Source organism: Cervus canadensis, chromosome X, assembly GCF_019320065.1.
Source record: "Cervus canadensis isolate Bull #8, Minnesota chromosome X, ASM1932006v1, whole genome shotgun sequence".
Taxonomy (NCBI): Eukaryota; Metazoa; Chordata; class Mammalia; order Artiodactyla; family Cervidae; genus Cervus; species Cervus canadensis.
In genome coordinates, this window is record NC_057419.1 from 12,494,955 (window position 1) to 12,510,412 (window position 15,458).

At 39.2% G+C, this 15,458-nt stretch overlaps 1 protein-coding gene across 1 annotated transcript; it reads right to left on the reverse strand.

The window, feature by feature from the left end:
* Positions 1-6,980: 6,980 nt before the first annotated feature.
* Positions 6,981-8,625, reverse strand: LOC122434959 (dynein axonemal assembly factor 11-like). The gene has a single exon (XM_043458776.1). The coding sequence runs from the start codon at positions 8,569-8,571 to the stop codon at positions 7,150-7,152; it is 1,422 nt and encodes a 473-aa protein (XP_043314711.1). The 5' UTR covers positions 8,572-8,625; the 3' UTR covers positions 6,981-7,149.
* Positions 8,626-15,458: the final 6,833 nt, after the last annotated feature.

Genomic DNA, 15,458 nt, shown 5'->3' on the forward strand with positions numbered 1-15,458 from the left:
TCAGTGCTTTTCTTTGTTCAAAGATTTTTGATTACTGATGACATCTTCTTAGTAGTTTTATGTCTATGCAATGATTTGATCCTGATAGGTTTTAATGTTTCTAGCTATTTCTCCGCATCTTCTAGTTTACTTAATTTGGTGATGTATATAACAGTACATACTATTTTCTTAGAAATCAACATATTTTGGCATATGTGTTGTAAGTGTTATATCTCCAGTTTCATTTCTATTTTCAGTAATTTCAGTCTTCTCTTTATTATCACTCCCATTTGTCAATTTTACTGACTTCTTCAAAGACCAGTTTGGTTTCACTGATTTCCTCTGTTTTAGTTCTATTCTTCATCTCTGTACTATCTTTATTATTTCCTTCCTCTTGCTAACTGTGGGGTAAGTTCTTTTTCTAGTACCTTAATTCATCAACTAAGGCTGTTATTTAAGATCTTTTCTTAATATATTTTAACAACAAGGAACGAGAATATTGATGCAAAAATTCCTGATGAATGCTGATGCAAAAATCCTCGCCAAAATACTCTACTATCAAATCAAATTCAACAGCACCTATGTTTTAAACACTACAAGAAGGATTTTCAAATAATGTAATACCCCACAGTAAATGAATAAAGGGAGAAATACTGATGATCATCTCAACTGATGGAGAAAAAGCATTAGACAAAACTGAACATCCTCTTATGATAAATAATAAAGAAAAGGAAACCCAACATAAGAAGCCAAATGTGAAAAATCCACAGCAAAAATCGTAATACTGAAGATTTCTAAGAATAGGAACTGGCAATGCTATTTCACCACTCCTATTTAATATAGATTCGTAACTCTGAGTCAGGGTATTTAGGTAAGAAAAAACAAAAGGGGTCACAATCAAAAAAGGAAGATAAATTATGCCTGCAGGAAATTACCTAATCTCATACATAAATGTTGCTATTACTGAACCGTATGCAAAACACTAAAGCTTCCATAATATAAAAACTATTAGGAATTAATGGTTTCACTAAAGTTTCAAGATACAAAAGTCAACACCCTAAAAACCAGTTCACTAACAATAAAAAAATCCAAAAAGGAAATTAAGAAAATAATTCTATTTGTTATAACATTAAAAAAGAATACTTAAAAATAAACTTAACCAAAGAAAAAAGGTTCCAGGTACCATGAAAAACTACATTTCTGAAAGAAATCAAAGAAACTATTAATAAATGGAAAGAGAACCCATGTCACATATTAGGGTACTTATTAATATCAAATCTAGGTACAGCAGATAAGAATCTGCCTACCACTGCACAGGGCATGGGTCTGATCCCTGGCCTAGGAAGATTTCAAATACATGTCAGCTACGGAGCCACTAAGCCTGTGCACATCTTCTGAGTCTGTGCGTTACAGCCTTCTGATGCAACTACTGAAGCCTGTGAACCCAGAGCCCATGCTCCAAAACAAGAAAAGCCACCACAATGAGATGCACACAACCACAGTGAAGAGCAGCCCTTGTCTGAGTCAACTAGAGAAAGCGTGCATGCAGCAACAAAAACTCAACGTAGCCAAAAATAAATAAATAATTAAAAAAACAATGTCAATCTAGGGACTTCCCTGGTGGTCTAGTGGCAAGACTGTGTTCCCAGTGCAAGGTCCCAGGTTCCTTCCCTGGTCAGGGTGCTAGATCCCACATGCCCCAGCTAAGACTCTGCAGGCTACAACTAAAAAAAAGCTCCCAATATGCTGCAACTAAGAGCCAATGCAGCCAACTAAATAAATAATTTTAAATTGCTTTTAAAATTTAGAAGATGTCAACCTGTAGAATCAATGCAATCCCAATCAATATACCGAGAATTTTTGTACAATAACATTAATCATAAAATTCAAATGTAATCTCAAGTCAACTCAGTTAAAACAATCTCGAAAAAGAACAAAGCTGAAGGTGTCAAACTTCCTGATTCAAAACAAACTACAGGGCTTATGGTTCAAGATGGTGGAGCAGAAGCAAGTACACTCATCTCCTCCTGCAAGAGCAACAAAATCACAATGAACTGTTTAACAACATGGACAGAAGGACACTGGAACCCACCAAAAAAAGATACCCAATGTCCAAAGACAAAGAAGTCGCAGTGAGACAGCAGGAGGGGCACATAAATGGTGAATTCAAATACCATCCCACCAGGTGGGTGACCCACAAGCTGGACAGCAATAATACCAAAAAAAGTTCTCCCACTGTTATGAAGGTTCTGAACTCCACATCAGGCTGCCCAGCCTGGGACCTGACAAAAGGACTGGGAATTCCCAGGGAATTTGATCTTTAAGGCCAGTGGGATTTGATAAAAAGACTTCCACAGGACTGAGGCAACCAGAGACTCCAATCTTGGAGGATACAAAATCTTGAGTGCACCAAGACCCAGAGAAAAGGAGCAGTGACTCCACAGGAGGCTGAACCAAAACCACCTGCTAGTGCTGCAAAAACTCCGGAGAAGGCGTGGGTCGGCAGGGGCTCACACAGGAACGGCAAGGAAGGAATCTTCCCCTTAGCATAAACCCACTTGGAGTTCATCATTAACCCTACCATAGAGCCCCCAGTCGCCCCAGGGCTGGGTCACCTCAGGCCAAACGACTAGCAGGGAGGGAGTGCAACCTCATCCATCAGTAGATAACTGGACTGAGGCTTTAGTGAGCAAGGCCCTCCCACAAAAGCAAGACCCAGATTTTCACACCACCAGTCCCTCTCATTTAGGAATCAGTGAACTAAAACGGACCAGAATGGGAAAATTTAATTCAGATGATCATTACATCTATTATGTGGGTAGAAATACCTTAGAAGAAATGGAGAAGTCTTCATAGCCAACAAAAAGTTAAAAGTGCAGTACTAGGGTGCAATATCAAAAATGAAATAATGATCTCTATTCATTTCCAAATTAAATGTAATTCAACTCACATTCAATATCACAATAATCCAAGTCTATGCCCCAAGCATTAATGCTGAACAAGCTGAAGTTGAACAGTTCTAGGAACACCTACAAGACCTTCTAGAACTAACACCCAAAAAAAATGCCCTTTTCATCACAGGGGACTAGAACACAAAAGTAGGAAGTCAAGAGATAGCTGGAATAACAGGCAAGTTTAGCCTTGGAGTACAAAATGAAGAAGGGCAAAGACTAACAGAGTTTTGTCACGAGAACGCACTGGTCATAGCAAATACCCACTTCCAACAACACAAGAGAAAACTCTACACAGGGACATCACCAGATGGCCAACACCAAAACCAGACTGATTATATTCTTTGGAGCCGAAGATGGAGAAGCTCTATACAGTCAGCAAAAACAAGGCCAGGAGCTGACTGTGGCTCAGATCATGAACTCCTTACTACCAAATTCAGTAGACCAATCAGATATGATCTACCTAAGCCAAATCCCTTATGATTATACAGTGGAAGTGACAAGTAGATTCAACAGATTAGATCTGACAGATTAAGTGTACGAAGCACTACAGATGGAGGTTCATGACACTGCAGAGGAGGCAGTGATGAAGACCATCCCCAAGAAAAAGAAATGCACCAATGCAAAATGGTTCTCGGAGACGGCCTTACAAATAGCTGAGAGAAGAAGAGAAGCTAAAGCCAAAGAAGAAAAGGTAAGATATACCCATCTGAATGCTGAGTTCCAGAGAACAGCAAAGAGAGATCTGAAAGCCTTCTTCAGTGATCAATGCAAAGAAATAGAGGAAAATAAGAGAATGGGAAAGACTAGAGATCTCTCCAAGAAACTGAGAGATGCCAAAGGAACATTTCATGCAAAGATGGGCACAATGAAGGACAGAAACAGCATGGACCTAAACAGCAGCAGAAGATATTAAAAAGAGGTGGCAAAAATACACAGAAGTATACAAAAAATAACTTAACAACCCAGATAACCATGATGGTATGTATCATCACTCACTTAGAGCCAGACATCCTGGAATGTGAAGTCAAGTGGGCCATAGGAAGCACCACTACAGAGAGAGCTAGTGGAGGTGATGGAATTCCAGGTGAGCTATTTCAGGTCCTAAAAGATGATGCTGTTAAAGGGCTGCCTTCAGTAAACCAGCAAATTTGAAAACTCAGCAGGGCCACAAGACTGGAAAAGGTCAGTTTTTGTTCCAATCCCAAAGAACGGCAAGGCCATCACACAATTGCATTCATCTCTCACGCTAGCAAAGTAATGCTCAAGCCAGGCTTCAACAGTACATGAACCAAGAACTTCCAGATGTCCAAGCTAGATTTAGAAAAGGTAGAGGGATCAAAGATCAAATTGCCAACATCCTCTGGATCATCGAAAAAGCGAGAGTTCCAGAAAAACATCTACTTCTGCTTTACTGACTATGCCAAAGCTTCTGACTATGTGGATCACAACAAACTGTGGAACATTTTTAAAGAGATGGGAATACCAGAAACCAGCTTACCTGCCTCCTGAGACATCTGTATGCAGGTCAAGAAGCAACAGTTAGAACCAGACATGGAACAACGAACTGGTTCAAAACTGGAAAAGGACTACATCAAGGCCATGTATTCTCATCCTGTCTATGTAACTTATATGCACAGTATGTAATGCAAAATGCCGGGCTGGATGAAACACAAGCTGAAATTACGACTAACAGGAGAAATGTCAATAACCTCACATATGCAGATGACACTACCCGTATGGCAGAAAGCAAAGAAGACCTAAAGAGCCTCTTGATGAAAGGGAAAGAGGAGAATGAAAACGTTGAGTTAAAACTCAATATTCAAAAAAAGAAGATCATGGCATCCAGTTTCTTCATTTCATGGCAAACAGATAGGGAAACAATGGAAACAGTGAGAGACTTTATTTTCTTGGGCTCCAAAATCACAGCAGATGGTGACTACAGCCATGAAATTAAAAGACACTTGCTCCTTAAAAGAAAAGCTATGACCAACCTAGACAGCATTTTAAAAAGCAGAGACATAGTGGCTGTACTAGTTTGCATTCCCACCAACAGTGTAAGAGGGTTCCCTTTTCTCCACAGCCTCTCCAGCATTTATTGCTTGTAGACTTTTGGATAGCAGCCATCCTGACTGGTGTGTAATGGTACCTCATTGTGGTTTTGATTTGCATTTCTCTGATAATGATTGATGTTGAGCATCTTTTCATGTGTTTGTTAGCCATCTGTATGTCTTCTTTGGAGAAATGTCTGTTTAGTTCTTTGGCCCATTTTTTGATTGGGTCATTTATTTTTCTGGAATTGAGCTGCAGGAGTTGCTTGTATATTTTTGAGATTAATCCTTTGTCTGTTTCTTCATTTGCTATTATTTTCTCCCAATCTGACGGCTGTCTTTTCACCTTACTTATAGTTTCTTTTGGAAAACAGTGTGGAGATTCCTTAAAAAACTGGAAATAGAACGCCCATATGACCCAGCAATACCACTTCTGGCATACACACTGAGGAAACCAGATCTGAAAGAGACACGTGCACCCCAATGTTCATCGCAGCACTGTTTATAATAGCCAGGACATGGAAGCAACCTAGATGCCCATCAGCAGATGAATGGATAAGGAAGCTGTGGTACATATACACCATGGAATATTACTCAGCCATTAAAAAGAATTCATTTGAATCAGTTCTAATGAGATGGATGAAACTGGAGCCCCTTATACAGAGTGAAGTAAGCCAGAAAGATAAAGAACATTACAGCATACTAACACATATATATGGAATTTAGAAAGATGGTAACGATAACCTATATGCAAAACAGAAAAAGAGACACAGAAATACAGAACAGACTTTTGAACTCTGTGGGAGAAGGTGAGGGTGGGATGTTCAAAAAACAGCATGTATACTATCTATGGTGAAACAGATCACCAGCCCAGGTGGATGCATGAGACAAGTGCTTGGGCCTGGTGCACTGGGAAGACCCAGAGGAATCGGGTGGAGAGGGAGATGGGAGGGGGGATCGGATGGGAATACGTGTAAATCTATGGCTGATTCATATCAAATGTATGACAAGACCCACTGAAATGTTGTGAAGTAATTAGCCCCAAACTAATAAAAAAAAAAAAAAAAAAAAAAAAAAAGCAGAGACATAACTTTGCCAACAAAGGTCCACTGAGACAAAGCTACGGTCTTTCCAGTAGTCATGCACAGATGTGGGAGCTGCACTACAGAAAAGAGGAGAGTGGAAGAATTGAGGCTTTTCAATTGTGGTGTTGGAAAAGACTCTTGAGTCCCTCGTATTGCAGGAGATCAAATCAGTCAATCCTAAAGGAAATCAGTCCTGGATATTCACTGCAAAGACAGATGCTGAAGCTGAAACTCCAACTTTAGTCACTTGATGGGAAGAACTGACTTGAATGCTATGAAAGATTGAAGGCAGGAGGAGATACAGACAACAGAGGATAAGATGGTTGTATGGAATCACCAACTCAATGGACCTGAGTTTGAGCAAGCTCTAGGAGTTGATGATGGACAGGGAAGCCTGGCATGTTGCAGTCCACCGGGTCACAAAGAGTTGAACACGACTGGGCAACTGAATTGATTTACACAGTGGAATTCTATTCAGCCTGAGAAAAAGTAAATTCTGGCATATGTGGCAACATAGATAAGCCCTGAGGACACTATGTCAAGGGGAATACGCTAATCACAAAAGGAAGAATAATGTAGGATTCCACTTGAAGTATGTAATCAAATTCATAGAGAGAGAAAGTAGAAAAGTAGTTGCAAGCAGCTGGGAGAAGAGGGCAATGAACATTGTTTAATGAGTTTCATTTCAGTTTTACAGGATGAATATAGTTCTGGAAATGAATGGTGTTAGTTGCATAACAATGTAAATGGACTTATTCTGACCTCTGTGAGGTGACACCTCATTGTACTTTAGATTTGCATTTCCCTAAAAATTAGTGATGTTGAGTATCTTTCCATGTGCCTCTTGGCTGTCTGAATGTCTCCTCTGGAGAAATGTCCATTTAGATCTTCCACCCACTTTTTTTTTTTTTTGAAGGTACACGCTTTAATTTTAAACTGGTTTGAGAATATTAATGTACAAAGTAGAAGCTAACGCACTGGAGTAGTAATACTGAAAATAACTGTGTCTACCCCGTAAATAATACACTCTCTGTATGGAGCAAATCTGGGTCTGGCAGGTCACAGGCAGTGTGGCCTGAGATTTCAAATCAAAGGAGGCACTTCAGGATTATCTTCAAAGTCGGGCTCTTCCTCACTTGGTATAATTTTGGGCTCAGCGCGCACTCTTCTGGGAGTGTGTTTTCTCTCCTGAACTATGTTAGCCACATCAGGGATGGAACGCTTGCTGGGATCCACTTCTAGTCTTTCCATTTGCTGGCTTCTCTGGCTTGTCTGCCCTCTGCTGCTGTCCGGCGTGCTTTTCACGGGCTTCGACGTTCGTTGACAGCCTATGATTACTTCGCCCACCTTGGGCATGCAGACGACCAGGTGCCCTGTGGTCTGAGACCTTTTAGCAAAACTGCTGTCAGGTTTGACTTCTGCAGGGAGGACGAGCTGAAACGGCTTTCCCTTGACCATCACTCGCACATAAGTTGGCTGTACGTAAACATCGATTAAAGAGGTGTCCATATACCTATACACGGCCAAGTCCAGGACGATCTGGTTACGCTTTTCATCATCTTTCAAAGTGAAGTCAAGTTTGGGTTCATTCACGTTCAGGGCTCTCCCGTCCTCAGTGACCAACATCCTCGGTGGCTTCACTTTCTTCTTCCTTTCACTTAATCTTTCTTGGTCTCTCCGTTGTTTTTCCATATGTCTCAGAGTTTCCAATCTAGATTCAGGAGTGTACAAAGAGGGCTTATTCCAGAATTCCAGGTCGTCTTCTCTGTCATCTAATTTATTTTCCTTACATTGCCCTTCTTGTATTTCTGGTGCCTGGATATAGTCTTTACTCTCTTCAGAAGATGGGAGGGGAGCACCGATGTCCATGTCCCAGTGTCCATCAGAGGCGGTGTGACTTCTCTCCATCTCGCCTTTGTTTTCCTCCTCCTGGAGTTTCCTCCGAGCCTCTTCCTTGTCCTCGGCTCGCTTAAGACAGTAAGCTTTCTCCTGCTCTCTGATTCGTTGTTCAACTGCTGCGAAGTTCTGCAACGCCTGAATCCTTTCTGAACGCTCGATTTCTTTACCATCCACCCACTTTAGCTGCTGAAGAGTTGCCACCACGAACTGTCTGTAGCCATCAAAGTCAGCACAGGGGTTTCCCATGAGGAACAGCTCCTTCAGGTGGATGTTGCCTTGAAGGGTTTTAACACTGCTCAGCTCCCAGATGAAATTCACCGTCAGGTCAAGCTTTGTCAGCCCTTCACAGCCTTCTAGATTTTCAATTTTTTCAATGTTGTTTAAAGCCAAATTCAAATATTCAAGTTTCTTGAGTTTGCTAACATTTTCGATTTTTCCAATGAGGTTATTTTGAAGATAGAGGATTTTTAAATCCCGGCACCACTTGTCAATATGCTCCAGTCTTTCTATTTCTTGCTGGTGCAAGGAGAGTTCCTCCAGGGAAAAAATTACACAGTCATTGTGCTCGGCATTCCGTCTAATGAGATCTTCTGTGATCCGTCCCATGTCGCCCTTCGAGGGTGGCGGGCCCGGGAAACTCCACCAGGACCCGCCAGGACTCCCCGGCCTCCCACCCACTTTTTGATTGGGTTGTTTGTTTTAATACTGAGCTGCATAAGCTGCTTGTATTTTGGACAGAAATCTTTTGTCAGTTGCTTTGTTTGCATATATTTTCAAGTATTTGCAAATGGGTCTTTTTCCCATTCTGAGAGTTGTCTTTTCATATCATTTATCGTTTCTTTTCTGTGTAGAAGCTTTTAATTAGGTCTCATTTGTTTATGTTTTTATTTTCATTACTCTAGGAGGTGGGTCAAAAAAGATCTCGCCAAGGTTTGTGTCAAAGAGTGTTTTTCCCGTTTGCCTCTAAGAATTTTACACCAGCCTTACATTTAGGTCTTTAATCCAGTTTATTTTTGTGTGGCTGGGGAGTATTCTAATTTCATTCTGTTACATGCAGCTGGTCCAGTTTTCTAAGCACCACTTACTGAAGAGACTGTCTTGTCTTCATTGTATATTCTTGTCTCCTTGTTATAGATTAGGTAAGCAGAGGTGTGAGGATTTATCTCTAGGCTTTCCATCCTGTACCATATATCTGTATTTCTATTCTTGTGCTAGTACTGTACTGTCTTGATTACTGTAGCTTTGTGGTATAACATTACTAAACTGCATAACCGAAACAGGAAAATGGTAAATTTTCTTCTGCATGTTTTAATTTAAATAATAAATACATAATCTGGATTTAGCAGATGCAAGCATTATGAAATATGAAAGCTCAAGCTATATTTATCCTTCCCAATGCTACCTAAACCTTACTCCTCTTGCACATCATTTTGCAACAGTAAGCATTAATATAAACTATCTTGTACTAATGTAAAACATAAGTGAGTTAAATGTTTAAGGGCATATAAAATAATAGTTTATTCTGTGCTATAATTCAGTGGCTTTATAAGCCCTATGTAAATTAAAGCAAAGTACAAAAATACTTACTTCTAAATTACTATATAAATTTTAATAAAGGTATTTAAAATGAATTGCTACAGTACTTTTAGTAAGATTAAAGGCATATCTGTAAGACTTGTAGTCTGAAAGAAAATCTTCAACAAAGCAGCAATTCCCTGGTCTTTTTTTCTGCTGCCATGTATGATAAGCCTCATACACAATGTACAGGCTTACTAACATATGTCTATAGTCACAGAGATGCAATGCTAAAATGCAAACCTTTACTAAGAAGTGCAGTTTATATTGAACATTACATACAAATAAATGGTTTCTCTAGATGGTTATAAGACTAGATGCTAACAGTGGACAATTAATTAACCACCTAGAACTGAACCTAAAGTTTTTCCTCCTCTCAAAAAAACAAAAACATGAATGCGAATCCTATTTTCAGAAGAAAGAATTTGAATATAACTTTTAAGTAACATTTTTCCCATCAGTTTCTTTAAATTTTACTCTGGATGTTATTTCTGGGACTTTTAATCTGTACTCATTCTTTTTTACCCCTTTTATTTAATTCATTTTTTACAATGTTGTGCTGGTTACAATGTGGATCAGCCATGTTGCTGTTCAGCTGCTAAGTCATGCCTGACTCTCTGGAACCTCAACGACTGTAGCATGCCAGGCTTCCTTCTTCGCTATCTCTGGAGTTTGCTTAAATTCATATCCATTCAGTCAGTGATTCTATACATATATCCCGTCCCTCATGAATCTTCCTCCCCTCCCACCATACTACTCCTCTAGGTCACCAAAGTGCAACTGGTTGAGCTCCCTGTTTACAGCTGCCTCCCACCAGTTATCTATATTACAAATGACAATGTATATATTGCAATGCTACTCTCCCAATTCATCTCACTCTCTCTTTCTCCATCTTTGAACTCAAATGGTTGCTTTGTGAGAGGTATCCTTCACAAGTCTCATCAACTTCCCTTATACTCAGCTCTCGAAGCCTGTTGCATTGCACTTCCTGTTTTGAGCATCTATATGACTATCCCTCTCTAAGATGATAGGACAAACTACATTAACGATGACAGTGGCTTTCTTTTGTTCAGCATGAACTCCAAGAAGCCTGTCAAATGAGCTATGTCAAATGTTCCACCAATCTAGCAACCACTATCAAAATTTCACAAAGAAACGCTGAAAATCACTGACTCCCAATCTTTGTACGTCCTTTGCAACTGTATCCACTAATTGATGCTAAGAAACTCCTCACCACAAATCTCCAGAATCTTCTCATATACTAATTAAAAACCATCTCTGAATCACTTTTCACTCATTTCTTACCTCAAAATCTAGAAATTTAGGGATCTGTAATGGCTACCAAAATAGAACGTTAAATCAGTTACCTTTATTTAGTCCCCATACACAGAATACCAAAATGATAGCTTTATTCTCCTTACTGAACTACTTATCACACACTACTGGTAAGAATTAAAAACTGGTAGTCCATCATTTTAGAAGACAATTTCACAGTTTCTTACTAAAGTAAAAATAGGTTTGCCATACAACCCAGCAATCATACAACCAAACAACCAAACAAAAACTTACCTCCTAACAAAAACCTGCACATAAACATTTCGAGCAGCTCTATTCACATTGACCAAAAACTGGTAGCAACCAAAATGTCCTTCCAAAAAGTTAACGACTACAGCACCAAAAAACAGTGGAATATTATTCATAGATAAAAGACACGGCACACTAAGCAATAAAAAGACACGGCAAAATCTCAAATCCATCTGTTGTAAAGTGGTTTCTTTAATCAGTTTGAAAAGACAACATTCTGGAACATTCTAAGTAACATTCTGAAAAATGCACTACTACAGAGACTAGCAAAATTGACTGTGGCTGCTAAGTATTCAGTGAGATGGAAGAGGAGATGAAGGAGTAGAGCACAGCATATTTTAAGGAACTGGAACTTTCCCATATGATATAACAATGAATGCATGACATTATAGATTTGCCCTAACCCATAGAGTTGTACAATATGGAGTGAACCCTAACATAAACTATGGCCCCTTGTTAATACTGATTATCAATACAGATTTATGCACTGCAACAAACATATTAAAGTAAGCTGTAAACAACAGAAGAGGGCAAATAGGAACTATTTTCTATGCAATTTTCCTGCAAACCTAAAACTCCCTTACAAAATAGCTATTAAAATTTTTTCCCCTTTGAAAATAATATATTTCCACTTTCTCAATAATATTCATTAACATGTAACTGGGTTTCAAATGGAACACTAAAAAAATTTTAATCTACAGTTTAAATCTAAAAATATGGTTAAAATTTTAAATTTAAAAATATTAGGAGATAACAGAGAAACTAAAACTTCATAAGGCTCTCAAAACCTTTTACAATGTTAAGGACATGAAACCAAAAAAGTGATACCTGCTAGCCTGTTAAGAAATCCAACATACCAAATAAGCAGCTTCTGCTAATTCTCTTTTAGTGATAAAAAATAAAGAATCAACATAAAATTTTACATGCAACTATTTACACCAAAATCTAATCAATTACTGCATGTCTCTACTCTTTTTATGAGAAAAAACTAAGATTTATCTTAATGTTACTTTACCTAACAGATTACTTTTTAGCACCATTAACATTCTTCACACTTAACAAAGGTATTCTCAGCATGGCAACCAACATTTTATCTGCTCTAGAACAGGAAGTAGCACTAGAGAGATCCTCAAGGCAAGAATTTGATGGCCGCTATTAATAGTCAGTCCTATGAGTAAGTCATCGCTCCAACTGTCTAAGCCTTCAGGTTGAAGACTGCTACCATAGCCAACACCCTGAGTACATTGTCTAGAGAGAGCCTGAATCAAAACTATCAATGGTGTTAAAGGAATAAATACAACTCAAGAGTTACATAAGATAAGATAGCAAACCGTCATAGCTCAGTTGGTAAAGAATCCGCCAGGAATGTAGGAGACCTGGGTTCAATCCCTGGGTTGGAAAGATGTTCTGGAGATCTACTGGATTGTCCTGGGTTGGGAAGTTCCCCAGGAGATCTACTGGAGATCCGATTCCAGTATTCCAGGACTGGATAGTCCATGAGGTAACAAAGAGTCAGAAACAACTGACTGACTGTCACTTCACTTTCAAGATTGCCAACAGTGAGTCTAAGTCTCTCTATTTCACTTGGCCATACCTCGAAGCATTTGGGATCTTAGTTTCCAGATAAGGAACCGAAAACCCATGTTCCCTACAGTGGAAGCTTGGAGACATAAACACTGGACCACCAGGGAAGTCTCTTAAGTCTCTCATTTTGAGGTTAAATAACTCACAAACTGGTTGAAGCCCTAGTACTGCAATCCAAGTCTCTTAACAGACAAAAGGATACTTATATTAACTACCAAACTCCCCCTTGACTAGTCACATATGCTGATCTCGAAATGGATAACTTCACTTCAGAAACTAAGAACTTCACTCAAGAGACATTACAGAAAAATTTCTGAATGGCATATACTATAGCTCTGTTTCTTTAGATTCTTTAGCATCCAGTAAATCAATAATATACTAATAATTCATTAACAATGTGATAAAGTAATTTAGATTATATAACAACAATCCCTGGGAGTCTACATAATCACTGTATAAATGTTAATAAGTAAAAATTCAGTTATTCAATAGTATTTAGCAAGTAAGAGAACATGCTACTACAAATGGCCTTAAATTTGATGAAATAAAATTGTTTTTAAGGCAGGACAGGAAGGAGATCAAACCTGTCAATTCTAAAAGAGATCAGCCCTGAATATCCACTGGAAGGATTGATGCTGAAATTCCAATACACCAAAGTATTGGAATACTTTGTAAACAGTAATGGAAAGAGCTGACTGACTGCAAAAGACTTTGATGCTGGAAAGATTAAGGGCCAGAGGAGAAGGGAATGACAGAGGATGAGATGGCTGGATGGTATCACTGGCTTAATGGACATGAGTTCAAGCAAACTACAGGAGACAGTGAAGACAGGAAGCCTGGTGTGCTGCAGTTCATGGGATCACAAAGAATTGTACACAACTTAACAACTGAGCAACAAAGGCAGGAAAGAAAATTTCTAAACACAAAATTCTCCCCATATTTTATGAGTCAGCACCTCCTCCCTCCCCTCTAGTTTGCATCTGTACTACACACTTACTAGATTCCCTCGGAAGACACCGAATGGCCCGAACACCCGGCGGGGGGGGGGAGGGCAATTTCTTCCTGGCACCAGTAAACTAATTCCTTAGCTGATAGTATTTCTTTCTCAATAGAGGTCACAATAACCCATCACTTGCCTTGCTGGCAATGTAAACTATCAATATATTACTTTGATGAGTTAACACAGGAGAGAAAAGGAAGATAAATCAGGGTTCTACTGAATGGTGCTATCTGTAGCACCATTAGTTGAAAGGAAGCCAGGAAAGCCTCCCATGATTCTCTTTCCACTAATGTAATTTCCACAAAGCCAGCACTGAGGATTACTAAACTAACCCTTTACCGACAACAATTCAATTTAAAGCAGTTTCTATGGCTCAGATAACACCCTCTCCCAACAAGGAATGGATATACCTGTGGACACTACTACATTAGTCTCCTCTAACTCTCAGCCCCTCTACCTCCAGCTCACAAGGTACAAGTCAACAACTCTAATAGCCCTCAAGCTATGGGAATGCAAACTTAATAGAACTATGATTCCAAACAACTCAGCAGACCAGGGCATCTCAGCACTACAAATACCAAACGACTCAGGGGGTTGGGGGATATTTTGTGAATTGCAAGATGCTTAACAACATCTCTGTTCTCTAACCATTGAACTTGCCAGCCAGTCCAAGTCAATTCCTCCCACCACTCAAATCATGACAATCAAAAGTACTACCAGGGCTTCTTGTAATGCAAGGGACAGTAGTTCTATCCCTGGTCTGGGAAAATCCCACAAGCTGCAGAACTAAGCTCAAGTGCCAAAAGAGAAGCCACTTTAATGAAAAGCCCATGCACCACAACCAGAGGATGTCCACATGCAACAAAGACCCAGGGCAGTAAAAAATGATAAAGTAACTTTTTAAAAAAGTATTTCTAGACATTGCACAACATCTAAAAAAAAGGCAAAAGCCCAAAGTGAAAACCACCACTATACTAAATTACATAAAAGTGAAAAATAAAAGTCAAGTAGCTCAGTCATGTCCAACTCTTGCAACCCCATGGATTGTAGCCTACCAGGCTTCTCCATCCATGGGATTTTCCAGGCAAGAATTCCGGAGTCGGTTGCCATTTCCTTCTCCAGGAGATCTTCCCAAGCCAGGGATTGAACCTGGGTCTCCCGCATTGTAGGCAAATACTTTACCATCTGAGCCACCAGGGAAGTCCTAAATTACATAAGCATTCAGATAATCATTTATTTTTATCCTGTTTCAATCAATTCATAGACATGCTATGAATAACAAACCTATCAATCACATATAAGAGATTATAATTATTTACAGAAAGGTCTGGGCAACTACCTCAAATAAAAAGAGGACACTACATTCAAATACAATAAATCAGCACAAAGACAGAAATATAGATCAATGGAACAGAATACAAAGCCCAGAGATAAATCCATGAACCTATGGACACCTTATCTTCGACAAAGGAGGCAAGGATATACAATGGAAAAAAGACAACCTCTTTAACAAGTGGTGCTGGGAAAGCTGGTCAACCACTTGTAAAAGAATGAAACCTAGAAACACTTATCTAACACCATACACAAATAAACTCAAAATGGATTAAGATCTAAACTGTAAACCACAAAACTATAAACTCCTGAGGAGAACATAGGCAAATACTCTCCACATAAACACAGCAGATCCTCCTTGACCCAGCTCAGAATATGTGGAAAAAAATAAAAGCAAAAAGAACAAATGGGACCTAAT